This window comes from Siphateles boraxobius, unplaced genomic scaffold, assembly GCF_051911475.1.
Source record: "Siphateles boraxobius isolate OS27281-9 unplaced genomic scaffold, OSU_SipBor_1 19, whole genome shotgun sequence".
NCBI classification, from domain to species: Eukaryota; Metazoa; Chordata; class Actinopteri; order Cypriniformes; family Leuciscidae; genus Siphateles; species Siphateles boraxobius.
Genome location: NW_027508799.1, coordinates 30,166,760 through 30,194,431, shown reverse-complemented (window position 1 = coordinate 30,194,431; position 27,672 = coordinate 30,166,760). Strand labels below are relative to the sequence as shown.

The following is a 27,672-nucleotide window of genomic DNA, read 5'->3' as shown; positions in this document are numbered from 1 at the left end:
CAAACAAGAGAGACAAATAAACAAACAGACAGAGTCTTCCTAGCTGTGAAGTAGTTGTCTCTCTGAGGGTCTGAAATACGTGCTCCGTGTATAATTCTTAACTTTTACATTTGCCCTTTTCACAATCCTGTGTGTCTGAAACGCGCTTCACAAATTGAGTGAACGCGCGTGAGTGACGCAAAGGAATGCGTCGTCCGCGAACCACACAGCGGACCCGCCTGTGTGTGACGTCACATAATTCTAGCCAATCGCAGTGCAGGTACGCCAAGCGCAAAGCGTGTCATGGCGTCCTCCTTGAAGGGGGTTGGGTTCGCTGATTCATAATAACTGCGATATTTTACATTCCCACGATCAGCGGAGCGGCTCTAACGCGTTTAGCATATAGTGCACTAACAATGGGGACTGTGCACGCACGGGTAAGTGTTTTCTTAAAAACGCAGGCTGAAATATTCTTGTTTTGCCTGTGACCTCTTGTGCTCAGAATTATTGTGCTGGTTTATTGCTTGTTGTTGTATTGTAAAGAAAGCTGCTCGTCCTTACGTTCATGGCATTGGATATTAGCTATACATATGTGCAGAATATTTGCAATATTTGTTTTTGTTTTTTTAAGAGTATGGATTCTTTCCCCATGTATGGGCGAGATCTGGGCGTCAACCCAGATGATATGGAAATGATGGAGGCGGTGCAAGAAACTAAACAAGAGGTTTTAGAAAATAAAAATGTAAGTTGTGTTAAACTGATACGGACTTCTTTTAAATCGTTTTAAACTGATAAAATTATACTACCATGTTTTTTTGTTTTGGATATGGTTATACCATTTATATGTCATCATGGTACATGAATATAGTGAACATGAATATATCTTGTTTACCACTTTTCATTTCTGACTGTACCACCCTTACAAAAAAGTACCATAAAACTCTGATGCTATTAGATGGCAGTGCCATAGTATTTACATTGTATTCCAAAGTACTTCCAAGAATACTATTGTACATCACACACTATGACATCTCTCTTCTCTTCTAGGTGGTTGTACAGCATGTCAACATTGAAGGGCTGGGCAGAACTAAAGAGGATTACTTGGGCTATGAAATCTCTGATGTCTTCACTGCCAGAAACCTGGTTGAAGTAAGTGAGCTGTCAAGAAGTTCAAAGTGTTTATTAGGACTGGTCATTATGAGTAACGATACACCAAAATCGTCCAAGGCGGATCTGCAATTTAACGTGTTTTAGTGGACAGTGCCCTTTTTTCTTCTTTTTTTTCAATTTTAGATATTTTTTTTGCTTTGGATAAAAACGTCTGTAAATGCATAGCCTAGATTATTAGATACAATTATTTCTAATTACGTCTTATGTGCTGACATTAATTCTGTGCAATGTATCAGCATTAAATAGGCCATAGATATCAGCCATTAAGAAACCCTATTGGTCGATCACCAATTTAGTAGACAAGGTGTAACAAGCTCAGTCTTTTGTTCAGGTGATGAGAAAATCCCATGAGGCCAGACAGAGGTTGCTCCGTCTTGGCATATTCAAAGACGTGGAGGTGGTGATTGACATCTCAGAAGGTACAGCATCCATAACATTTTCATGCCCGATTTAGTTATGGGCAGTTTAAAACGAACTAGACCTTAATGTCTAATACAGTCAGTAGAATGTGTCCAGTTTTTCTGTACTGAGCTGTTGAGTTCTTCTAGACTTTCGACATTTACAAATTGTACTTCAAGCAAAGTGCTGTGCTGGAGAATATTAACATACACCAGCTCATTTACATACTCATAAAGACAGAAAAAACAGTGGGTCCAAAAGTCAGCCTTTTTATTATTAGTATTAAATGAGTGTGTGTGTGTGTGTGTGTGTGTGTGTGTGTATATACAGTATACACAGTACATAGGAGAATTGCAATGAGAATTTTCATCTATGAATTTGATTTCATAGAGGAATCTACCATGCTTTACATTCAGCTACAGTGTTGTTCATAAGATGCTGTCTTTCTGATCTCCTCTTTAGGAGCCAATGCTCTGCCAAATGGACTTGATGTTACATTTGAGGTTACTGAGCTTAAACGACTTACAGGCAGTTATAATACCATGGTTGGAAACAATGAAGGCAGTATGGTAAGAACCATTATACACTCAGAAATTATTTTGCATCCTAATCAGGTGTGACGTCTGTCCACACTGAAATAAAAATTACAGCATGACTAACAGCCAATTATAACATATGTGATATGGATGGGATTTTGGACCAATGAGATTTTAATGTGGCCGTGGCTACACATTGCAACACAGCAGAAATAGTACCAAAGTGATGTTTGAAATGTCCTGTCAATCATCTTTTTGACCATTGTTGTTATTGTTGTGTTTTCGGTAACTGAAGAAAAGTTCAAATAAAATAAAATATAAATGGTGGACTAAACTGAAATAAATTAATAAGTTTAAATGCTAAAATTACTAAAAATAAAACTGATGCTATATAATTTCATATAAATGAAAGCCAGATAAAAATATTAAAAACTGATAAAAATCGCAAAAATTAAAAGGAAAATTCAAAATATGAATAGAAACTATACTGGTATATACATAGTACTAAAATGGCACTTTTACTCTTAAATAAGATTTCTTTCATGCTGTGAATAGAATAATATTTAATATGAATAATCATTTTTATATTTATAATAACATTTACAGTCAGTGTGAGTATTGTTATATTATCACTAGTGCTGTCAAATCGATTTATCATGATTAACTGCATCTAACATATAAGTTTGTAAATACATAGATACACACACACACACACACACACACACACACACACACACACACACACACACACACACACACACACACACACACACATATATATATATATATATATATATATATATATAGCAATTAATCAATTTGACCTCTAATTATCACTGTTTCTTAGATTTTCTGTGTAGTTTCATCGTGTTACTGCATTTGTGTGTTTGTACCTCTAAAGGTCTTGGGCATTAAACTTCCAAATATGATTGGCCGAGGAGAGAAGCTCACCTTTCAGTTTTCCTATGGAACTAAGGAGACGTCCTACGGCCTGTCCTTCTTTAAACCACAGTCGGGATATTATGAACGCAAGTATGTTTTCTGCAAACAACGTAAAGAATGAAGTGTGTAACTTTTCTTCGATGTTAAGATGCACATGCATATTTTAGCTTTAAATGTAGCAGTAATATTTAATAGATATTGAATAACTTTGGCTTCTTTGCTTTGTGTAGCCTCACTCTAAACCTGTATAAAGTCACCGGCCAGTTCCCGTGGAGCTCTCTAAAAGAGACGGACAGAGGAGTTTCTACAGAGCTCAGTGTAAGATATTAAATGTGACTGATTTTAAGGCATTGATTATTGGCATAATGCGATATGTGTCTTGCAGTTCCCTCTGTGGATGACGGATCACACTCTGAAGTGGGAGGGTGTGTGGCGTGAGCTGGGATGTCTGGCCCGCAGCGCCTCCTTTGCTGTGAGAGAAGAGAGCGGACACACTCTTAAATCCGCCCTTTCTGTAAGCTCTGCTCTGTTGCGTTAAGTTTTGGGTCAGTGCTTTCAGACTGATTTCATGGATTTCTTGTCTCTTACAAGCACACCATGATAGTAGACACCAGGAACTCTGCCATCCTGCCCCGAAGAGGTGCCTTACTGCGGATCAGCCAGGTGTGTGATCTTGAACATCGGCCCAGAACTTATCAGTAGCTGTTTTGTATTTCTTCGCTCACTGTTTGTTTGCCTCACAATGTCCATCACTGATTAAGACTGCCTGGACAATAGTTGTGTTGGCTCTGTTGGTTTAGGAGCTGGCAGGATACACCGGCGGAGATGCCAGCTTTCTCAAAGAGGACGTTGAGCTGCAGCTTAACAAACCATTTATCTGGGGATCGGTGCGTGTGGTCTTCATTCATGTATATTGTTATAGATATTTCTGGTTTTGAGATAATGAGTCACATTATACAGTTGTATGATTTGAGCATTTGTTTATAATGCTTTAACTGCTTTAGAAAGTCTCTTTTTAAAGGACATTTGTGATATTTGGACATTAGTATTATTAAGTAGCTCTAATGATTTTCTCTTATAGGTGTTATCCGCATCTTTATGGGGTGGGATGCTCTTTCCTCTTGGGCATCAGCCTACCTCTATTGCTGACAGGTGTGTGTTTCTTTATTTGTTTGTTTGCTTGCTTTTAGGTGGTTGCTCCATTGTTCCTAGAAAGGTTTTATAGTTATAATTGATTATAAATGTATCATTTTGTGGTAATAAAAGCCATATTGTATTATTTAAAGAAACATTTTATAATGATAAAACCACACTGTGCTCAATTAAAAGGCATTCAAAAGCCATATTATGCCCTTTTTCAAAGTCTTGATTTTGTTTTTAGGATTCTACTAGAATAGGTTTTTATGCTCGAATGTTTAAAAACACATTATTCTTCACATGTAAGGTCACAACACCTCTCCCCAGTCAAGTCACGCAGTTTCCCTGCTTCACTGACATTCACAAATCCTCTCCTCCTATGTGCACGTCAGAATCTCGATGGAAGTAGTAGGTCATCTGGGAACTTTGTAAAGCATAATAGGTCCTCTTTAAGACGTCAACCAGCCTGAACATGTCTTAGGCAGAGAGCCATCTCTCATTGGCTGATTGTTGCTTGCAGCAGCTTTAAAGCCAGAGGTCTTATGTTTATAGCATTTTAGAAATTACATTATGCATGTGTGTTTTTCTGTCAGGTTCTACCTGGGCGGCCCAACCAGTGTCAGAGGTTTCGGCATGTACAGTATAGGACCTCAGAGTGAAGGTACAGGTGTATGTGTGTGTATGATATGATAGGGTATGATCAAAGCATACACATTTTTGTGTATAATATTTTTCTTAATGTTTCTGATTTGATATCTTACCTGATCAGGTGATTATCTGGGTGGGGAAGCGTATTGGGCTGGTGGGCTTCACCTTTACACACCCCTCCCCTTCCGCTCAAACAAGGGCGGTCTGGCTGACCTCTTCAGAACACACTTCTTCCTTAATGCTGGAAACCTTTGCAACCTCAACTACGGTCAGTAGTCATTTGCTGAAAGCTTGTAGTTTGTTTTTTGTGTCAGAAAAATTCACTTAGTTCTAATTAAGAAAGTGCAGTTGTGTGTTGCAGGGATATTATTGTTAACTAAAATGGAAAATTAAAAATATTAAAAGTAATTCAGAATATTAATAAAATCTATTACTATTAACACTAGTCTGTAGTGATTTATTGATTATATGCATTGGAGCCTTTTGTCCACATGGTGACGCTAATGTTGCAATGAAACTCCAGGATGTCACTTTCAAGTTAGAGACTACAGTCGGCAAAGTATTATGAAAACTTCATGTGGTGTAAATCAAGCTGTTTATCCCTTCACAGTAGTATTAGCCTGTAATTCTGCACTGTGTTTGTGTAGGAGAGGGACCACGTGCACATCTGCAGAAGTTAGCGGAGTGTATCCGATGGTCTTACGGCGCTGGTATAATTCTACGCCTGGGAAACATTGCTAGGCTTGAACTCAATTACTGCTTCCCCATGGGTGTTCAAAGCGGAGACAGGTACATATAGACATCCACTGAAACATATTCATGCATAAAGATAGGCTATGCTTTTCATAAACACTTTTTGTTATACTGGTTGAAACTCTAAAGTAGTCTATAGAATATTATTATTTTTTACATATAACTTCTGTGGAAGTCTCAAGTCTCAAAAAATATATATTAATATAAACAATTCGTTACATTTATATATTTATATATAATATTTGTCCAATCATAGCATTGGGTCCTTTTCTATCAGATTTCAATATAGTTTTTAATTTTCCCAATATTTAATAACAGCATTGTAACCACTAATTGAAATCCTAAATAATTTTTTGTTCCCTGGCAGGATATGTGACGGTGTTCAGTTTGGAGCAGGCATCCGTTTCCTGTGATCTCCTCAACTGCTGTCCTACTGTTGCAGCAGGGATTTGTGGGATAGCGCATATGAGTTTTGTAATATTTTTGGATGTTAAACACAAATAGAGAGATCCCTACTGCATGCACGCTCTGAGGATGCACTTTGTTTTTGTACCTTTAAGACAAAAAAAGTGGTTTTCCTGCATACCTCTCTCACTGTTTGAATATGTGTCCAGTGTTAAGTGAACGAAGATGTATGACATCTTATCCAGTCTGCAAGGAGACTGCAGGTGCTAAAAGAGTTAGGCTTTTACAGTTGTTTCCAATGAGGAGAGCTTTAGTGATTATTCATGATCAAGCTGTTAAACCTGAGATTCAAATCCACACCACCGTCCACCCTTATGTGTTCTTTCTTAGCCAATGTTTCAGTCCGTACAGTCATGCCAAACTAGATAATTGAATTGATTCAAACTGACCTCACAGAATAAGTAGAGAGTTGAAGTCCCCTTCGTGAAATCCACCAGAAGTGCTTTAAAATTAGGACACTTTTTATTATCGTTTGAACTTTAAAATTATGTTATATTGTGCACAAAAATTAAACCTCCTGGTTCCCTAATGCATCTGCTCTTATTTTGTCATCATTTGAGAAAAGCACAAAATATTTTATTACATTAAACGGCTGAAACTGAGTTGTCAAACACAACAGACATCTATAACAAGGCATTTCCTACAGGCCAATGTTGTACGTGTGAACCGCTAATCGAAAGAAAATGACAGGGTCTGCTGGAGACATTACTGGGTGAACATTTGAGGTGGAAAAATCTGAAAGAGAAAAGATCTCAAAAGCTCAAAGATCTCATATTAAACTACTTTTTCATCTTGTTACTAAACTGTGGTTTTAGTCCCTTGAGTGCCAAAACACACATCAGAACTATTCTTTCTGTCCAACAAAGGTGACAGGCAGGTCATGAACAGCTTGATATCTGACATGGAAAAATAAACAGAAATGTGTTCAAACTATTTGCAGGACTTGCAGTGGTGTAAAGTATTTGAATAAATGTAATTAGTTACTTACTCTACTTTGTAATTTGCCTGAGTATCAAAGATACAAGCAACTTTTACTCTCTACCTGACTACATTTTTGAAGAAGTATTATGTACTTTTTACTCCAATTTGCAATTACTTGTTACATTTTGCATGGCACCTATCCTTTTTCAGCAGCAGTTTATTTCTGCTATACAAAAGAAGCGATTGCACCATCAACATGGCATAGAAGGTACTATATCTTGTATGTTTTGCATGTTATGCTGTCAAAGGACTTAGTGAAAAGAAATGTTTTAAGGTGCATCTTGAACATGGGAAGAGCGGACGGGGATGGGGAAAATGTTCCAGAGTGTAGGAGCATTGGCAGAGAAAGCCCTGCCCCCAAAGGGGTGTCCAGCAGGTCCTTGTCAGAGGACCGCAGGGAACGTGACTGAGTGTAGGGGTGGAGGAGATTGAGGTATTTTGGTGAGAGTCCATGGAGATATTTGTAAGTGAGCAGGAGGATCTTGTGATACGTGACTTGACTGCCATCCAGTGGAGCTGTTGGAGATCGGGAGTGATATGCTGCCAGGGCTTTGTGTGGGTTAGAACCCTGACAGCAGAGTTCTGGACATACTGGAGTCTGCTAAGCGCCTTGGTGGGCAGTCCAGCCAGGACACCATTGCAGTAATCCAGACGGGAGGTGATGAAGACATAGATGAGTGTCTCAGTTACTGAATGTGTGAGGGAAAGCCGGAGTTGTGAGATGTTTCTGAGGTGGTCAAAGGCAGACTTGTTGATGTTGTTGATGTGGGACCAGAAGGAGAGAGGAGAGTCCAGGATGACGCCCATGTTGCGCAGGAGAAGGGGAAATGGAGCAGCCATCCACAACCATGGCCAGGTCTCCAGTTTCCTGAGCAGTGGTGCAGGGGCCAGCACCATGAGTCCTGTCCTATTAGACAGTTTGAGTCTGCATTTTTTCATAAACATTCTTTTATTTATCCGTTATATTGAAGAGACCTTAATGAAGGATGCGGTTTACTTTGCCTGTTTTAAAAACTTGAGCTTAACTGAGACCTGAGTGTTTGTAGACATTTAAGAGCCTTTTGTGTTGACCTTGATTTGTTGCAATATTGAGGGGTTCAAATATATTTTGATAAATGTGTGATTGCTCTCCTCACAAATCACCTATTTCTAGTCTTTCACTGGCATGTCTCCTTGAGTTGAGAACTCGTGCATATTTGAGCCTACATTTAGTGGTAAAAATATACATAAGCACTGTTCACATCAGATAGCCTACTCTTACGCCCGGTTTCACAGACAAGGCTTAACCCTAGCCCCAGTCTAAAATGCATGTTTGAACTGTTTTAACGGAAAGAAACTTGCACTGACTGTTAAAATATGTCAGTGCCATTCATTGTTTTGTTTCAAGAATCACACCAGTAATGTTTTTTATTTTTCTAAGGGCACATCTACTTTAATGTCCTAATTGAACTAAGGCCTGGCTTTATAAGCCCTGTCTGAAAATCCAGGGCTAAGACTTTTACTCATTGGAATTGGAGACGTGTGGTTGTAACCTGTAATGGAGTCATTTTCACTGTAAGGTAGGCCCTATCTGTACTTTTACTAAAGTATGGTTTTCAGGTACTCGCCTTGAGGTAAAGACCAAACTAGAAAAAGGGGTGTATTTAAAAAGAAGCAATTCTTGTAAATTTGGGCTTTGCCTCTAATATGCACAAACTGCAAGTTGTACAGAATGCAGCTGCAAGACTTTTGTCAAAGACCAACGGGAGATCACATAGGCTACACCTGTGCTTAAGGCTCTTCATTGGCTTCCAATTAGTTTTAGAGTGCAGTCTAAAATTTTAACCATTACTTACAGAGCCTTGCATGGTCAAGCTCTTACATCCAAAATCTATTGCACGCACACGCTTCTGGTCGCTCTTTGAGGTCTTCAGGCCAAGACCTTTTAACTGTTCCCAGAACACGTTTTAAAACAAGAGGTTATTGGCTTGTGATGGCTCCAATAAGGCTCTGGAACTCTCTTCCATTAGACTTGAGAGCCTTGGACTCTGTGGAAACTTTTAGAAAACACATCTTTTTAGACAAGCATTTAACTAGCCATATGGTTTGGTATGTTACATATATGTGTGTTGTTGTTTTTATTTGTTTTATTTTTTCTATTTTTTACTGTGAAGCACTTTGTGACCCTTCTTGTCTGTGAAAGGTGCTATATAAATAAATAAATAAAGTTACTAGTACTACTTACTAATAATAACTAAGCTCAGACGGTTACGCGCATCTGTCTAAAATAAATAGCCGCCGTGACGTATGGACCGGGAGCGCGCACGCACTGAACTCGCTTGCGCGTCGGGTCAGTCTGGTTTCGCTGCTACAGCCACACACTGACCACATACAGTCAGTCAGCGAACGGCAGGTGTGAGTTTACAGTATCGCATATTCCCAGCCCACCACCCCGGACTTTAATCGTGATCTTTCTCTGAGTGTTTATAGCAATTTTTTTACCATGTTGTGGACGGCGAACACGATCATGAGGAAATTCTCCTCGAGCTCTGTGAGTAACCGCATCTTCTGCATTGTTGGGTTTGCCATAGATTTGAATTAATGAATAAACTCATACGGGAAAATGTGCTGTATTGAAGGTAGACACATGCATACATCTTTAAACAAGTTTATTTATGTTGGTGACCTCTTAAATAACATTATTAAACAGGGGTTACCCGTGTACAGTTATTGTAAGCATACTGTCAGCTGAAATAACCCGGTGTCTTAGTGCAATGTTATAGGTTTCATACTTGTAAATTAATTCGCGATATATGCATACTATATGCATGTTAATTAGATATAGTATTTTAAACAGTTTACCCGGTTTGGGATCCGTTTTTGCCACGTTGCTTGGTCGGATTACTTCTAGTGGACAGATCCGTGGCGAGTTGCATCAGCTGGGGGTCGAGAATATGAGGGCAGATCATATTACTAATGTCACTATTACTAGAACACAAACTATTCAACAACTTCAAATCACATGTGCAATGATAGATAAACATATTGCAGGCATTCATTTAAACGAGTAATACTAACATAAACAAGCAAACAGCTTCAATGCCCGTTTGTTGTGTAGGCAATGCTTGAGCTGTTTATGTCTCCAGTAGATTTTCATTTTTAGACCCATTGTGCAGCACAGTTGAAATTAATAACAATTTCAAATTACTTTACTGACATGATTGTTTTGCATACAACATTGCCAAAGCAGCAGTATGTACACACAAAGCAAAAAGTGTGATTTAAAAGAAAAAAATACAATGAATAATAATTATATAGAATGGAATAGAAGTAAATAAAATAGACTTTCAGCAAGATATTTGGATCAATTATGCACTCTTTTTTAGTAATAAAATATTAACAATAATAATGTATATTATTTGTAGTTTAAAACCATTTGTCCTCCTTTTATCATCTTGGACATTGTCATTTGTCATTGACCCATAATACACATTAAGACTATTTTTTTGTACAGACAGTGAATGAACTACTAATATGAAAGTCAGAGTTGCGGTTAGTTTGAGAGAACAAAGGGCCCATGTAGGACTGATTATGTTTCATATTTTAATGTTGGTGACAGTTTTCGTGAAACCATAAGGTTTTGTCTGGTGTGCTTGTTTTGACGTTTTAACATTTTCATACTCTTTCACACAGGCTTACTACCAAAATAAGCTGAAGTTGGCCCTGATTGGCCAGAGCTTGTTTGGACAGGAAGTGTACACAAACCTCCGCAAGCAGGGCCATAAAGTGGTGGGCGTATTCACAGTTCCTGATAAGGACGGCAAGGCGGACCCCCTGGGTAAGTGTCAGATGGGTGGGGGTGGGATAGATTGGAGCTCTGAACGTTTTTTGTAAGTGTGTCATGGGGGCTGGGAAGCTGCATTTGCATTTTGCAGCTACATGTGTGGAAATGTTGTGCACCTTAATTTTAAGTGCCACAAAAGTTGAAGTGAAAGATGAATCCTTCTAATCAAAATTTTCAGGTTTTTGGATTACATTAAGGCCATCATTGTAGTAATGAGCTCTAACAGGAAGTGAGGTTGAACACCAGTGTGTTTATGTTTGTGTGAGGCGCAGGGTCAGAGGAGAAGTACATCCCGCATAATGATCGGATTGTTTTGGTGAATAGTGGTGTGAAGCCATGTGAGGTGAAAAGTCCACCAGTGATCGGAGCACTTGTGATCTATGTGAGAACAGAGTTTGTATGAATAACAGACAGAAAAGTTCATCACTCATTACATCAATGTGTCATTGTATGTAAAGTTATTACAAAAAAATGTATATATATATATTTTTTTTGCACTTTATATATGTTCTATTTGCTTTATGCTGTTTGACTGTAGAAAATTGTTTAATATATATATATATATATATATATATTATATTTGCAGAATTACACTGTCAATTCACAAATAACTTTTTTTTTTCACAAATAGGCCTATGTCACGATTTTTGTAATAGAGGTAGGGTAAATTTAGGTGGATGAATCCAGGAAACACAATAAACTCCATTTATATATATTATGATTATTATTATTATTATTATTACTAATCTCCAACGGTACACATTATTATGTAATATGCTGATTATCATTTTAATAACCATATTCAGATGGTGAAAAGTATCCACGTCACTATAACTTAGACTTTTGAAGTTATAACTGTTTATGACTGATACATTTAAAGATTCAGATATAAAGGACAAGGTCTGTTACTCAAGTATGCATGATATTGAATATATATATATATATATATATATATATATTGGTTGCAATTTACTTTACAGTACTTGCACTTGCGTGTAGTTACAGTGTAATAACCTAAGAAAGTAGGCTACTGGTTAATATAAGGTACCTATATGAATTAAGGATAGGTTCAATATTAGTACCTAGTTATTACCCAGTTGTTGTAATAACTATAAGAAGTACGTATGTATAAATGGGAACAGGACTGTAAAATAAAGTGCTACCTATATTTTGCTCTGGCTCTTTGTTCATTGAAGTTGGCTAAAGTCCGAATATGCCAGGTGCGACCTGGTTTTATTTCAGATAGCTTATATAACCTTTCAGGACCAATCTCTCTCTGACCTTCAGCGGTGGTGGCGGAGAAGGACGGGACGCCGGTGTTTAAGTTCCCACGGTGGCGGGTGAAGGGTAAACCCATCCCAGAGGTGGTGGAGGCGTACAAAGCTGTGGGCGCCGAGCTGAACGTCATGCCCTTCTGCTCCCAGTTCATTCCTATGAATGTGATCGACTTCCCCAAACATGGATCCATCATTTACCACCCCTCCATCCTGCCCAGACACAGAGGAGCCTCAGCCATCAACTGGTGAGATGTTACTAAAGTTTCACTCTGAGATCTTTATATGGACACTAGTGGTTGAGCGTGTTTAAATTAAATGGATTTAACTCTTAAATGAATACCTCGGGTCTTTATTGACCCAGGACATCATTCACTACCCTCCCCCTCAATTATTTTTTTTAAAGTTAGACATCAACCTTCTTAGTATTCCTCAATCTATTTATTATCAACAATATAACAAGAAAAAAACTAACAAAGAGAATGATTTTCTAATTAATTTTTTGTCAAAAGTGTATAGGGTCACTAGCGACCTGAGGTGTGTAATTGTCATGAACTGCTCCGAGACATGAAAGTTGAGGATCCAAATGCAGTTTATTAGAGTAATCTAGAATCATAATCAAACACAGGCAAAGGGTCAATTACAGGAAGGCAGTCCAAACAAACAGGCAGGGGTCATAGGCAAAAGGGGAATCCAAGAAACAGGCAAAAATTCAAGAACCAAGAGAAAATGAAACCAGGGAGAATGCTGTAGTATACAGTATATAATGTAGTATAAACACTAAACAAGACTTCACAGGGAATACATGTGAAAACCAGGCTATTATAAGGTGAGTTAAACAAGATAATGAGACACAGGTCGATGCAATCAGGGATGATGAGTCCAGGCAGAGAGTTATGGGAAATGTAGTTTCATTAGGGAATGACAATAGTATTGATGGGCACTCTCACTGGTAATCGTGACAGTAATCGTGTAAGTATAGTTTTTCGTTGCAACAATACTTAAATCTCTGATGACTCAATAAGTGCAATTCACCTTTATTCCTCATGTCGGATACACAATGATGATGTGACGTTTAATTCATAATTACGTCAGACATAAAACAAACAAACACACAAGTATCATCAGCAAAACTTGAAATGGCACAGCGATTTACTGCAGAGCAAGGACTGAACACAATCAAATATTAGTGTCACTGTCACTTTGATGGTGGATCTAGAGAAGAAGCTGACAGTGATCAAAATATTGATTCTTAAGACGTTGAAAACAATAGTTTTGAGAATATGCTTGAGATGCCGAATATTAGCCAGATGCTGAATGTACTGGGGAAATTATCTCTGATGATGACAGTGATGATGGTAAAAAAAAAAAATCTGCTCCAATTGAACCCTTCCAAGTTCCAAAAGGTAACGAAATAAGCTTTATTTTAATATTCACTAATTTATATTAAAATGTCAGAAGATCTGTGTTAGAAATAGATCCGGGTCGCTAAAGACCCAGATATGATATAACGATTGTCAAAACATTCATGCATTTAAGGGTTGCATTCCTGTACGCAGGACACTAATCGAGGGTGATAAGAAAGCAGGATTTAGTATATTCTGGGCTGATGATGGTTTGGACACTGGCCCCGTCCTACTGCAGCAGGAATGTCCAGTAGAGCCCAACGATACAGTGGATACACTTTATAACCGCTTCCTGTTTCCAGAAGGCATCAAGGCCATGGTAACTATCAAGAAAACATAATGACCTGTTTTATCCAAACTAAAACAGGTGATTTTGAATCTGAGTTTATTTAAAAATGTGTGATCCAACAGGTGGAAGCTGTACAGCTCATTGCAGATGGCAAAGCTCCCAAGATCCCTCAGTCTGAAGAAGGAGCCAGCTATGAAGGAATCCAAAAGAAATCCAATGCTAAGGTGACACACAATAACAATTATGTGAATCAGGCTAATGTAATTAAGCTGTGTTTTTTAGGGCTCCAAAGGTTCAGGAAGTGAACACCAGTTTATCCATCATTATCTGCCTCTCTTTCTCCAGGTGAATATGGCTCAGCCGGCCGAGGCCATCCATAACTGGATCCGTGGTCATGATAAAGTTCCAGGGGCCTGGGTTGTCATTGATGGAAAGGTGTGTTTTCTAAACACACAGTTCGTTTGTATGATTCTTGATCAGAGCACTATAGACAGTGCACTTTGAATAATGAATTAAATGAATCTGAAGACTAATTCTGATGATCTTACTATGAGATGCTAAGTCGATGATGTTTTTACTGGATAGCAATGAGTGTGTGTGTTTTGTTCTGTAGCCGGTAACGCTGTACAGCTCGTCGATGCTGAGCGGGTCATTGCCTGCTGGTCAGTCAATAGAGGTGGAGGGGGCATCTCAGCCTGGACTCATTGCCAAATCTGGGCTTGTTCTTTTCGGGTCGGATGGAGAAGCGGTTAGTTTCTAGTGTTTTATTTACTTAGCTTCTTTTAATGCATTAAGTCTGTGCTACAAATTCATCATGATGATTTTTAATTGCTTTAATATAATATCACTATGCAGCTTCAGGTGAAGAACCTGCAGTTTGAGGATGGAAAGATGATTCCTGCATCCAAATACTTCTCAACAGAGGAGACCGCCAGTTTGGATCTCACAGACGATGAGAAGAAAATGGCAGAGGAGATCAGGGTATGTGTTTGCCTCAAAATGCATTTTAGATATATATTTGAGCAATGATGCCATTTGTCTTTTGTTTCATACTTGTTTAGGCGATATGGAAAGGAATTCTGAGTAATGTTCCAGGTATTGATGAAACAACCGATTTCTTTAAGTCTGGAGCTGCTTCTATGGATGTAGTCAGGTGGGTCTGACCTTCATTTATCTTATTTATGTATTATTGATTTTTTATTAATCTTATTTATTTATATACTATTACAGTAATATTTTCAATTAGCTTTCTTTTTTATGTTTATATGCAAGTATTAAAAAAATTAAGTTTAAGTTTTTCCATCTATAATTTATATTGTATTTCAGCTTTTTTTCAATGACCATTTATTTCAATGACCAATTTTAAAAATAATTTTAGTTTACAATAACACTGAAACTAAGTGGCAAAAACATAAAAACTGTTGTGATATTGACGCCACAACCATTATCACATTAACATCATTAACCACATATACATATCAATGTTCATTCAGTGCTCAACACTGAAACTAAAATATTTCAAACTCATTTCACATGCAGAGAGGTTAGCCAGTCATAGCAGAGGTCATTTACATAGTAAAGTCATACATGTAGCAAATTAATTGTAAGGAGGAAGTAAGTATTTTTGAAGGAGACCGCGGTGAACATTATAAATTGAGTATGTGTTATTGTGATTGTTTGATTTAGATTGGTGGAGGAGGTGAAGCAGAAATGCGGAGGAGTGCAGCTTCAGAATGAGGACGTCTACATGGCCACCACCTTCCAGAGTTTCATCCAGATGTTCGTCCGACGGCTGCGTGGAGAAGACCAGGAGGAGGAGGTGGTCATCGATTATGCAACAAAAGATGTCAATAACATGACTGTGAAAATGCCCTATCAGTGTTTCATCAATGGCAAGTTTGAAAACGCAGAAGATGGAAAGACATACAACACGGTGAACCCCACAGATGGCTCGGTAAGTTCAGTCGTCTCAAACACACAAACACGTAACACACCCCTATTATTCTAATCAGGCCCGGATTAAGAGGACTTTGGGCCCTGGGGCTATAGCAACACCAAGGGCCCTTTCATCTGATTGCCACGCCACAGTCTTCTACCGCAATAAATATTTTTTTATTGTTATTAAAGCTGCAGTCCGTAGCTTTCGCTCTTTGTCGCCATCTCTGTTCGAAAACTGCAATTGCATTTGCAGTTATTTGCGGAATTATCAACTTTACGTGGGTTGTACATCGACATGAAACAGTGCGGCTTTTAATAACTGCGCCGGTGTGGATACGGGCATTCAGAATCACACATTAGGCCCTATACTTTTTTTGGAAGTATGACCAATATTCGAATTTTGAACGGAAAATAACATCTGAACAAGTAACATCCACTTTTGTTCTGATCAACTAAGGGGAAAAAAAGCATTACAGTAAATCTTATTTTGTAAACAAATAACAATCATAGTGCTATGAAATAAACTGTGTATGAACAGAATCCCTGTTATGCATAAACGTGTTATAATATAAACATCTTACGACAGGATTTTTTTGATATGGAATATCATGATAAAAATTACTCCACATAATTTCTTTGTTCATTTTGGGAACCTTTTATTGATAAAACATTTTTACCCCCTCCCCTTCCATAAGTGCATTTACTCTAGATATGAACTCAAAAACATAAAGGTTGCCAAAATCAGCAAAAACATTACTCATACTTCAGTCATACTTCCTCAATAAGTAGCTACTTAACCATGAATAATTTAAAGGGATAGTTCAACAACATCACCCTCATGTTGTTCAAAACCTGTATGAATTTATTTCTTTATTTATTTAAAAGAAGATATTTTAAAGAATGTTGGTAACCAGACAGTTGACGGTCCCCATTGACTTCCATAGTAGGAAAAATATAAATTAAGTCAATGATACCGTAAACTGTCTGGTTACTAAAACTAACGTTATATAAAATATATTCTTTTGTGTTCAGCATAAGAAAGAAATTCTTTCAGTTTGAACAACATGAGGGTGAGTACATGATGACAGAATTTTTATTTTTGGATGAACTTTCCTTTTACATAGGGTCTTACAGTTAAATAGTATTTTTTCTAGCTTTAGCAGAGCAGAAATCCTTTGTGATATATCATTAAAATCCAGTCACTGTCTTAATAAGCGAGTCATTCATTCAACCGATTTGTTCAAACTAGGGCTGCAACTAACGATTATTTTGATAATCGATTAATCGGACGATTATTTTTTCGATTAGTCGATTAATCGGATAGAAATTAAATTAGATTTTTTTTTTTATTATACCTAAATAAAACCGTAAATCAGGGTATTTATGTGTAAAAGTGTACTTTAAAAAGTGCAAAAGCCACACATTGAGTTTTACTAATATCAATATTTGCATTGTTTTTAATGATAATTGCTGATGGCAAGTTGACAAACATGATTATTGTTAAAAAAATGATATCCAACAAATTATGTTTTAACACAATTTTTGTTAAAACAAATTTACACAGACATGTTGTTCAGATGTGAATATCTGAACTAAAAACAAACTAAAAACATCTAAAATATATAATTCATTTAATTTTTATTTAAAATTAATTATATATAAGGAATATAAGGATAAAGAATATAATATATATTATATATATAATATATAAAAGAATATAATATACGGATAAATTGATTAAATAAATATAGAAAGACTGAAAACAATTGTGTGAATGTAGAGCCGCAGTAGATCGCGTTTGAAAAACAATTAAAACTTAGTAGACAAATGCTATAAAAAGAGAACGGAATGGAGGTAACGTTACCCAGCAAGCTAACAGGCTTGAGTAAAGGACAGGAGAAATTATGCATTAGTGCACAAGCATTCGCTGAAAACCACTGAGTACAGTGACTAAAAAACAATATTTTACTGCTGCTGTTATTAACTGCCTTTGTATTTAATGCTTCACTTTGTAAACACCGTTTTAATTTAACCTATTTCTGCGGTAGCGCTATTTTAATCCATCACTTACGTTGCGAGCGAACTGATTGCACAACCTGATGCTCGAGACAAAATACAGACATCCCGGAAGTCCCGGGAGTCTCCCGCATATTGATTGCGGCTCCCTGATGCCCGCGAATTAGTTCAAACTCCCGAAATCTAGAGCGCGCAAGCAAGAGCGCGCATGCGAGACAGAAGAGACTGCTCCAAACCGTGTAGCGCGCGCGCTCGGCAGAGCGCCTGAGGGAGAGAGACCTTGCGTGTGTGTGCGTACCAGTAAACGCTCCCCGTGACGTAAGCAGACCAACTAATCGATAATGACATTCGTTGACAACGATTTTCATAATCGATTATAATCGATTTTATCGATTAGTTGTTGCAGCCCAAGTTCAAACAGCTGTTTGATTCAACGACGAAGCAAACGAGGAGTCATTTAATCATTAAATGAACCCATTCATTCAAAATGCGGATCATTCAGTAACGAATCACCACTTTCAGTTTCAGAGATTGTTTCTGCTGTGGTTTGGTTTCATTTTGGAATTTTCATCGGCGAAGTGACGATAAACCAAAACGTAACTCTCAATGTTAACTTATTGGTCAACTCATGTTGCATAACATATCACATTAGCAATTGTGCTGATATTTGGGGAAAACTGCACTTTTACTTGTGATATATTTATTTTAAATTATGTAATATTACAATAAGACAAAAACTCATCGGGGCAAAAATGCCCATGTAGACCTTGGATATTGGACCTTGATGTTCGTCAAAAAAACAGTAATTCGGCCAGGGATTTTTACACGGTGAGTGGTGGGAGAAAAAACACTGACATTCTGGATTCAGACTGCAATAAAATCACCGAATATTGAAAATACCTTACGACTCCATGAGAAACAATTACCATCCAAATAGTGCTTAACTCATTAACTTACTTCAGCTGCTTGTTTACCTTCTTCGACGTATAAAACACGCAGATCGGTGACGACGCAGGAGGGTGAAGCTAACGACATGGCGCAAATTGTAGAGTTAATTTGATTGGGCGGTGAATTATATCAGTCAGACACATTTTCCAATAACTTCTTGTTATTTTATTATACACAAATCAACCACCTATGATTTGACAATCTCATTTCCTCCAGCCAATCACGGGCCCCCTAATCCCGCGGGCCCTGGGGCTTCAGCCCCACCTAGCCCTTATGTTAATCCGGCCCTGATTCTAATGGTTGCGTTGTGTTTTTTCAGGTGATCTGCAAGGTGTCATATGCATCAGTGGCAGATGTGGACAGAGCGGTTAGTGCAGCCAAAGAGGCTTTTTATAACGGACCCTGGGGTAAAATGAACCATCGTGACCGCGGCCGGCTACTCTACCGGTAAGATGGAGAGAGTTTGTGTTGACTTTTGTTGTCATATGAATGAAAAACCAAGCACATTTGCTTATAGTAATATTGTTGTATTACAACTCTTCATTTGATGAAGAATTGATTTCACAGAGAACTTCCTGTTGGGCAGTTTTCATACTTAATGACTTCTTTTTGGCTTCTTTTGTGTGCAGTGTGGCTGACCTGATGGAGGAACACCAGGAGGAGTTGGCCACTATTGAAGCGATTGACTCTGGTGCCGTTTATACCCTGGCCTTGAAAACACACGTAGGCATGTCCATTCAGACCTTCAGATACTTTGCTGGCTGGTGTGACAAGATCCAGGTCTGTGTGTTCACTGTGCAGGCCTTCAGTATATACATTTAATAATGTCCTATCATTGACGCATCATATCCTGTTCCTCACAGGGCTCAACGATACCCATCAATCAGGCCAGACCCAATCGCAACCTCACCTTTACAAAGAAAGAGCCTCTGGGGTGAGTCAGTGGGTGTTAATGTGTGTGTTTATGTGAATTTGCTGGTCATAAATATGTGACATGGTGTTTGTTTGTGTCTCAGTGTGTGTGCCATAGTGATTCCCTGGAACTACCCACTTATGATGTTGGCGTGGAAGAGTGCAGCCTGTCTGGCGGCGGGAAACACACTTGTCTTAAAACCTGCTCAGGTAAAACATGCAAACACACATGTACAAAAATATAAATTGTTCAGATTTTATATATATATCATTCTAATATGCTGATTTGTTGCTTAAGAAACAGTTATTACTTTATATATATATATATATATATATATATATATATATATATATATATATATATATATATATATATATACTGTATATGTGTGTGTGTAATTTAATTGTTAAATTACTTAATTGTATTATATACATATATGTACTTATATGAACATATTGTTTTGTTTAAAGGGTTATTAGGAACACCTGTTCAATTTCTCATTAATGCAATTATCTAATCAACCAATCACATGGCAGTTGCTTCAATGCATTTAGGGATGTGGTCCTGGTTAAGACAATCTCCTGAACTCCAAACTGAATGTCAGAATGGGAAAGAAAGGTGATTTAAGCAATTTTGAGCGTGGCATGGTTGTTGGTGCCATACGGGCCGGTCTGAGTATTTCACAATCTGCTCAGTTACAGTTACTACGCACAACCATTTCTAGGGTTTAAAAAGAATGGTGTGAAAAGGGAAAAATATCCAGTATGCGGCAGTCCTGTGGGTGAAAATGCCTCGTTGATGCTAGAGGTCAGAGGAGAATGGGCCGACTGATTCAAGCTGATAGAAGATGAACTTTGACTGAAATTTGACTTGAGCAGCAAACCATTTGTGAAACCACAACGCGCACAACCTTAAGGCGGATGGGCTACAACTGTTGGTGTAATGGTGTGGGGGATGTTTTCTTGGCACACTTTAGGCCCACTGGCACTTAGTGCCAATTGGGCATCGTTTAAATGCCACGGCCTACCTGAGCATTGTTTCTGACCATGTCCATCCCTTTATGGCCACCATGTACCAATCCTCTGATGGCTACGTCCAGCAGGATAATGCACCATGTCACAAAGCTTGAATCATTTCAAATTGGTTTCTTGAACATGACAATGAGTTCACTGTACTAAAATGGCCCCCACAGTCACCAGATCTCAACCCAATTCAGCATCTTTGGGATGTGGTGGAACGGAAGCTTCATGCCCTGGATGTGCATCCCACAATCTCCATCAACTGCAAGATGCTATCCAATCAATATGGGCCAACATTTCTAAAGAATGCTTTCAGCACCTTGTTGAATCAATGCCACGTAGAATTAAGGCAGTTCTGAAGGCGAAAGGGGGTCAAACACAGTACTAGTATGGTGTTCCTAATAATCCTTTAGGTGACTGTATATGTATAATACAATTAAGTGATTTAACAATTAAATTGATTAGAATAATAAAAATCTGCAATCTAAAAAAATTGTATGAAATGTACTAAATATTAAATATGATTAATTTAGAATAATTTGTTTTTTTTCTCTGAAAACTACTAAAACTATAACAAACTAGATGATATTCTCTTGATTTTTCCAGTTAACCTCACTAAAGTCTGCTGCGTATACAGTATATATGTATAGAAATTGAAATATAGAAAATTTTTAATAAATATATATATATATATATATATATATATATATATTTATATATATTTTTTTATTAAATATAATTTACTGAATACAAACTAGATATATATTCTTTTGATTTTTCCAGGTAACCCCACTAACTGCACTGAAGTTTGCTGAGTTGACAGTCAAAGCTGGCATTCCGAAAGGAGTTATCAACATTGTTCCAGGATCAGGTGAATACATTAAAGGAATATTCCAGGTTCAATACAAGTTAACCTCTGTGAACAGCATCTTCTGTGGCCTCTTGCTAAACACCACAGAAAACAATTGCATCTTCCAAGTTACATTTTTTTTCCCTCCAAAAATCGAATTTACAAAGGAAACCTACAGGACAAGACATTCTAGGAGGTTTTATATTCCATACAAAAATGTGTTTTGTGAGCTTCGAAGATTCTAAAGATCATTTTTGTTTTTCAGAAGTATTAAGTAATGCCTGACATTTCTGTCATCTCTTAGGTGGTCTGGTCGGGCAGAGGATGTCCGATCATCCTGATATCCGTAAGCTAGGTTTCACAGGCTCTACTCCCATTGGCAAACAGATCATGAAAAGGTGAGTCATCTAATCATCTATTAATCTATATGTCTGTTACTATTGCTCAAATAAGTCATGTACAATGACAGTGAATCGTTAAAACTTTAATACGGTGCTCTGAAAGAGCCTCCAGCTGATGATGTCGATCCTGTTGCAGCTGTGCGGTCAGTAATTTGAAAAAGGTGTCTCTGGAGCTGGGTGGTAAATCTCCACTCATCATCTTCAGTGACTGCGATATGGACAAAGCAGTAAGAATGGTGAGAAAAGACAGCTAGTGCCTGAAAATACAGAATATAAGTCAAAATCTGCTAAAGGGTCATTAAATGTAACAAATCATGTACAAATGTATCATCTTTTATTGGAAAACTTTGATAATTGTCTTAATCTTAACTTTTTTTTACAACTACATTTTATAAAAAACCCTGTCAAGTTTATTAAATATATTCAGCATATGAGAGTCAAACCACAGGGATCACTCATTTAACAGTTCATCTTTTGCCAAAATTGGTGAAGTGATTGATGCCCATAAGTGTGTTATGTCCATGTTTTTAGTTCTAATATTCCAACCAAGTTTACGAACGATGTGATAATAACATGCGTGAGGGATGAATTATGTTTGATTTTTGGGTAATTATAAAACGTGCTGGAGACGTTCAAAGAGCTTTTTGAGACTGACATGTTTGGCTTGTCAAAAATGATACATTTAGCTGACGCAAATTCTTTGACTGTTGAAAAATATTTTTTTTACCAGAAAAGAAGTGGTTTTGATGCACAAAGTTGTTTTTATTGTATCTTATAAGAAAAGTCTTTTATTTAAACCCATGAAAATGCAAATCCTGTTGTAAATAATAGTGAAAAATCACTTTTGTTTCATTATTACCCCGTAGCAGGTTTTGACTCGTATACAAATGCCAGATCCTCGTCTTGAACTTACTGCATGTTGGTGTGTACATTGCAGGGCATGAGTTCTGTTTACTTCAACAAAGGAGAGAACTGTATCGCTGCGGGCCGGTTGTTTGTTGAAGAGTCCATCCATGACGAGTACATCAGGAGAGTGGTACGTGTTCCCTCATGCATGGATTGCATCTTAAAGCATGCGAGCTGCTTCTAGATGAGGTTTTTGTGTGTTCAGGTCGAGGAAATCGAGAAGATGAAGATTGGAGATCCCTTGGACCGCTCCACAGATCACGGACCTCAGAACCACAAGGCCCACCTGGACAAGCTGGTGGAGTACTGTGAGATCGGTGTGAAGGAGGGAGCCACACTCGTCTGCGGCGGGAGACAGGTGGACAGACCAGGTGAGACCTCTAACCAGACACCCATGCTTTAAAAGGGTTTGTCAACAGAAATGTGTTTTGTAAATACTTTTTAGGGCATAAATCTGGCAATTTTGGTCATGTATAATCATATAAGCATTATTCCCAGTTTTAGGTTAGTATCATTTATATACTATAATAGTGTTTATTCATATTTTGAATTTTAAGATGAACTCATAAAAAACGTATTAACAATACTGATTATTCCATTTCTAATATAGAGCTATTTATGCTTACAGGTTTTTTTATGGAGCCCACAGTCTTCACAGATGTAGAGGACCACATGTTCATCGCCAAAGAGGAATCATTTGGCCCTGTTATGGTGGTATCCAAATTCAAAGATGGGTAAGCTGCCTTTTTCTCTCTATAGTAGGGCTTTTTGTGGCTATCTGACCTGCAACATGAACTTAATCCAAGGCAGGAGCTCGTTATGACAACTTTTGAGCAAAACATCAGCATTCTTTAGGCACATATATTATACTGTGCCAGATATTATCACTAAAGAAGAGCGTATCCCTTCTAATACCATTGTTTTACTCCATCAGTGATGTAGATGGAGTTCTAAACAGAGCAAATGACACCGAGTTCGGTCTGGCCTCTGGAGTCTTCACGCGTGACATCAACAAGGCCATGTACGTGAGCGAGAGACTGGAGGCGGGAACCGTGTTCGTCAACACCTACAACAAGACCGACGTGGCGGCTCCCTTTGGAGGCTTCAAACAGTCCGGGTTTGGGAAAGACCTTGGTAAGAGTGAACAAAACACACTGTATTATTACTCTCTCTCTATCAATTGATGAACATGTGGACCATATGCATGTGTATCCAGGTGAGGAAGCCTTGCACGAGTACCTGCGGACTAAAGCTGTGACGGTGGAGTATTGAAGGAAACTTGGGACGGGAAAGACTGCATGGCCGTGACTGCAGCCTGAAGTGGCCGAACTCTTTCGCTTTGGCTTGAAGCAGGTTTGATAGGAAATCCAGAGCATATCCTGCCATGACTACACTGATGTGCCTACATTTTATATCACCCTTTTTTTCTGGGATTGTTTGAAGCGGGACAAATGCTGGCTTGCCAGTCTACACTGGTGAACATTTAAAAAAAAATAAGAAAGACAAAAGACCTCCAAGTGGACCCAAGGACACAGAATTATTTTTATCGAGTAGACACTGAAGTATCATGCTGACTGAGGTCAAGTGAATGATCAAATTAAGTTATTTTCAGGAAGTAACCACAATAGTATTATGATTTTGAGCGTTTCATAACCATGTCCCCAGTGACGAGCAGTTTGTCTGCCCACACTGAACGTGAAACCGCTGCAAGATGCTGTTTTGCTGCAGAAATAAAAACCAAGTAACCACAAAATGTCCTGTCGCTCGCCATAACACAACTGCTCATTTACACTACCGCTCAGATGTTTGGGATTTTATGTTTTTGAAAGAAGTCTCTTATGCTCATCAAGGCTGCATTTATTTGATCAAAAACACAGTAATATTGTAATATATTATTATAATTTAAAATAAGTGTTTTCTATTTGAATGCATGTTAAAATGTAATTTATTCCTGTGATTTCAGCATCATTACTACAGTCTTCAGTGTTACATAATCTTTTAGAAATCATTCTAATATACTGATTTAATGCTCAAGAAACATTTATTATCAATGCTGAAAAACAGTTGTGCTGCTTAATATTTTCATGGAAACAAGGATACATTTTTCCCCCCAGAAATCTGTAATTAATAGAAATTTCAAAAGTACAGCATTTATTTGAAAAGTAAATATTTTGTAACATAAGTCGCAACTCTCTTTTCAATCATTTAATGCATCTTTGCTAAATAGATGTATTTCTATTAAAAAAAAATTTTACTGACCCCAAACATTTAAACGTGGATTAAGCATCAAGTTTTTTATTAATCACGCCGTTGCAAACACACACACGTCCTTAGTTTTATAGTCTAATATTTAAAAGCCATGTCGCATCACTGCCACTTTGATATCTCTACCATATTTGTACAACCTTAAGGGTTTTAATATGTGTAGCATTTTCACATCACTCATTTTTATTAGCATCACTGTATATATTTTATTAGAGGAAATGACAACTTGTCTTATTTTATATATTTAATTATGCATTCCAGACAGCTACAAGATAATTGGAAATGTTGAAAGGGAATAACATAAACTTGCTGTTATCTTTGCGAGGAAGTTATTTATTTTGTACAAAAAAATATAAGACATGCTTGATGTAGTAACATATATTCTTGAGTTCAGTACAATGTGAATTATTTCTGACACAATATCTGTTGCCAAGTGTTCGCTGAAGGTTCATGATGCTTTTGTTGTGCATGAACACTCCACACAATGACATGCATTTGACAAAAGATGAAATGTAATCATGTGCAGATGTTAATAGGAGTATTTGGATTCTGTATAAACTGTCAGTCACACAGGATGTGTCATATTGTCAAACATACACAACAGTATTTTATCTTTACATCAATTACAAACTAAATTAAAGGAGCGTTGGGAAGCCCTGTTCACAATAAAGAGCGAAAATTGCAAAACTTTGTGGTTTTACGATTATTTTTAATGAAACGGATCTTTTACTTTGTACAGGTAATGCATCATTTTGTTCAAGTATATTCAACTGAGACTCTAGTCCCTCCCTAGATAAAACATCTCCAAAATTAAATGAAATGTTCCTCATATGAGTCCTTTAGCGCAACAGGACATAAAATCACTGGTCTGAGCTCATCTCAAACAAAAACAGACTTGATATGGTCATGCATTTTATCCATAGGCACAGAAATGTCCTGGCGTGAGTCTCCCAGAGTTCCTGAGGACAATATGTGCTCTCTCACTTGCTCTCTTTCTCCAACACCTGTATGTTGGCCTTTTTCTTTCTGTCTCCTGGAAGTTTGAGTGTCTTTGCAGTGACAGTTTGCACCTCTTCCTCTGAGCTGTCTTCTTCAGATGATGATGATGATGATGATGATGATGACGACTCTTCGCTGCTGTCTGATTCCTCAAGCTCAACCAGAGCCACATCCTGCAGGGCAAACACATCCGGTTATTATGGAAGACATTAAATATTGTTATATTTAGACACTTAATGATTAACTGGTAGTGAGACCAGACACACCATCTCAATGACTTTCTCTGCGTTCTCCACACACTCAATGTCAAAGAAACCAGTGGGAGCCTCGTCCATCTGATGTCTTAGGGACTCATTGGCCAGGGCCATTTGGGGAAGGAAACTCTGCAATTTATCCAAGACTAACGGACAGAAACACAATAAATGTACGCAATAGAATATAGCAGTTATGCTTTATAAATAACAATCCAAATGTATAACCTGCAAATACAATTGAAGACATGAACATACTCACCACTACTTCTCGACACCCTTTCTGTCTGGAGCGAAGCACTTTTAGAGCTCAACAGAAGTTTCTCATGGATTCCTGGAGACAAAGTAAGCAACTATATGATATCTATCTATGCACATAATTTTACACATACATACTTGTTTAGATGAATTAAACTGTTTTAAAAAGTTTCATTCCTCAAGATTTAAAATAGTCACGTCAACATGGAAGAATCGCCCTTAATTTAAAGCAGACATTTAATAGCTGTTTATCTGATCACAAACATGCTAATCGAATCACATATGAACAGAGTTTCTGGTCAGATGATAGGCAGAAGAGATTCCTGCTGTAAACAGTTTAAAACATGTTTTTCAAAGAATGCCTCACCTTTTCCGTTGCCACAGGTCAACAAGTCTCTAGAAGAAGTTTTCTTGATAATGTTTTGTGTTTGAGCCATGGTTTGCTATTCACATGTACAGACGCAGTCCTGCCCGCATGCGTATTTGGTATTTACACAACATAACAACTTCCGCGTTGAAGGATCGAGCCACTGTTGGCGCCCTCTAGAGTTTCGGACGTACGTTAAAAGACAGGAATGTGGAAGTTAATAAAATAATATAATTGTAAACATTTAATTGTTGAACCTCAAATAATATTACGTATTTTAGTTTCAACACATAAGTGTTTACATATATTTTATTTTGAAATCAATAAAATAGCATATCCAAAAATTACAACCCCAACATATTTTTTTAATACCATATTTATTATATTTACGTGTGTGTGTGTGTGTGTGTGTGTGTGTGTGTGTGTGTGTGTGTGTGTGTGTGTGTGTGTGTGTGTGTGTGTGTGTGTGTGTGTGTGTGTGTGTGTGTGTGTGTGCGTGTGCGTGTGTGTGTGTGTGTGCGTGTTATACAGGTTCTATTTAGAAAATCTGGATTGCCTCACAGGAATTCAAGCTGTCATGCTTGTTTGACAACATTTCCCTGCTGTCTGCGAATGCAATACATGGCAAAAAGAAAAAAGTGTCTAATATAGTGTTAATGTGACGGTAATGTAACTAAATCAATTTTAGAAAGTAGAAATGGTTTTAAGCCCATTGTTGAAGAAACACCAATTTGTTGCA

At 37.6% G+C, this 27,672-nt stretch overlaps 3 protein-coding genes across 3 annotated transcripts; 2 read left to right on the top strand and 1 right to left on the bottom strand.

Annotated features, from left to right (window-relative positions):
• The first annotated feature begins 246 nt into the window (after positions 1–246).
• Positions 247–6,558, top strand: samm50l (sorting and assembly machinery component 50 homolog, like). Its single transcript, XM_077234947.1, has 15 exons — positions 247–416; positions 611–721; positions 1,027–1,128; positions 1,481–1,568; positions 2,011–2,117; positions 2,986–3,116; positions 3,257–3,344; positions 3,412–3,540; positions 3,618–3,689; positions 3,827–3,913; positions 4,108–4,178; positions 4,757–4,824; positions 4,933–5,079; positions 5,459–5,600; positions 5,932–6,558. The coding sequence occupies exons 1-15, from the start codon at positions 396–398 to the stop codon at positions 5,975–5,977; spliced, it is 1,410 nt and encodes a 469-aa protein (XP_077091062.1). The 5' UTR covers positions 247–395; the 3' UTR covers positions 5,978–6,558.
• Positions 6,559–9,304: 2,746 nt separating this feature from the next.
• On the top strand, positions 9,305–25,745 carry aldh1l2 (aldehyde dehydrogenase 1 family, member L2). The gene is made up of 22 exons (XM_077234941.1): positions 9,305–9,540; positions 10,683–10,827; positions 12,121–12,355; positions 13,667–13,832; positions 13,925–14,026; positions 14,148–14,237; positions 14,416–14,550; positions 14,658–14,783; positions 14,864–14,955; positions 15,489–15,756; positions 19,024–19,151; positions 19,334–19,484; positions 19,568–19,638; positions 19,721–19,826; positions 21,420–21,507; positions 21,791–21,884; positions 22,024–22,123; positions 22,825–22,923; positions 22,999–23,164; positions 23,422–23,527; positions 23,728–23,927; positions 24,010–25,745. Exons 1-22 carry the CDS (start codon positions 9,493–9,495, stop codon positions 24,063–24,065), a joined length of 2,772 nt encoding a protein of 923 aa, XP_077091056.1. The 5' UTR covers positions 9,305–9,492; the 3' UTR covers positions 24,066–25,745.
• On the bottom strand, positions 25,371–27,081 carry nopchap1 (NOP protein chaperone 1). The gene is made up of 4 exons (XM_077234942.1): positions 26,934–27,081; positions 26,571–26,642; positions 26,324–26,457; positions 25,371–26,230 (listed from the first exon to the last, which is right to left on the bottom strand). Exons 1-4 carry the CDS (start codon positions 27,001–27,003, stop codon positions 26,039–26,041), a joined length of 468 nt encoding a protein of 155 aa, XP_077091057.1. The 5' UTR covers positions 27,004–27,081; the 3' UTR covers positions 25,371–26,038.
• Between the last annotated feature and the right edge of the window lie 591 nt (positions 27,082–27,672).

Bases quoted from the DNA above. Each gene is read 5' to 3' on its own strand.
- samm50l (XM_077234947.1), top strand. From the start codon at position 396: ATGGGGACTGTGCACGCACGG. The intron at 3,914-4,107 runs GTGCGTGTGGTC...TTTCTCTTATAG, and splicing joins AACCATTTATCTGGGGATCG to GTGTTATCCGCATCTTTATG. The intron at 5,601-5,931 runs GTACATATAGAC...GTTCCCTGGCAG, and splicing joins GGTGTTCAAAGCGGAGACAG to GATATGTGACGGTGTTCAGT.
- aldh1l2 (XM_077234941.1), top strand. From the start codon at position 9,493: ATGTTGTGGACGGCGAACACGATCATGAGGAAATTCTCCTCGAGCTCT. The intron at 19,485-19,567 runs GTCTGTGTGTTC...TGTTCCTCACAG, and splicing joins GCTGGTGTGACAAGATCCAG to GGCTCAACGATACCCATCAA. The intron at 23,528-23,727 runs GTAAGCTGCCTT...TTACTCCATCAG, and splicing joins GTATCCAAATTCAAAGATGG to TGATGTAGATGGAGTTCTAA.
- nopchap1 (XM_077234942.1), bottom strand. From the start codon at position 27,003: ATGGCTCAAACACAAAACATTATCAAGAAAACTTCTTCTAGAGACTTG. The intron at 26,643-26,933 runs GTGAGGCATTCT...CTTTGTCTCCAG, and splicing joins GACCTGTGGCAACGGAAAAG to GAATCCATGAGAAACTTCTG. The intron at 26,231-26,323 runs GTGTGTCTGGTC...TTTGCCCTGCAG, and splicing joins CAGAGAAAGTCATTGAGATG to GATGTGGCTCTGGTTGAGCT.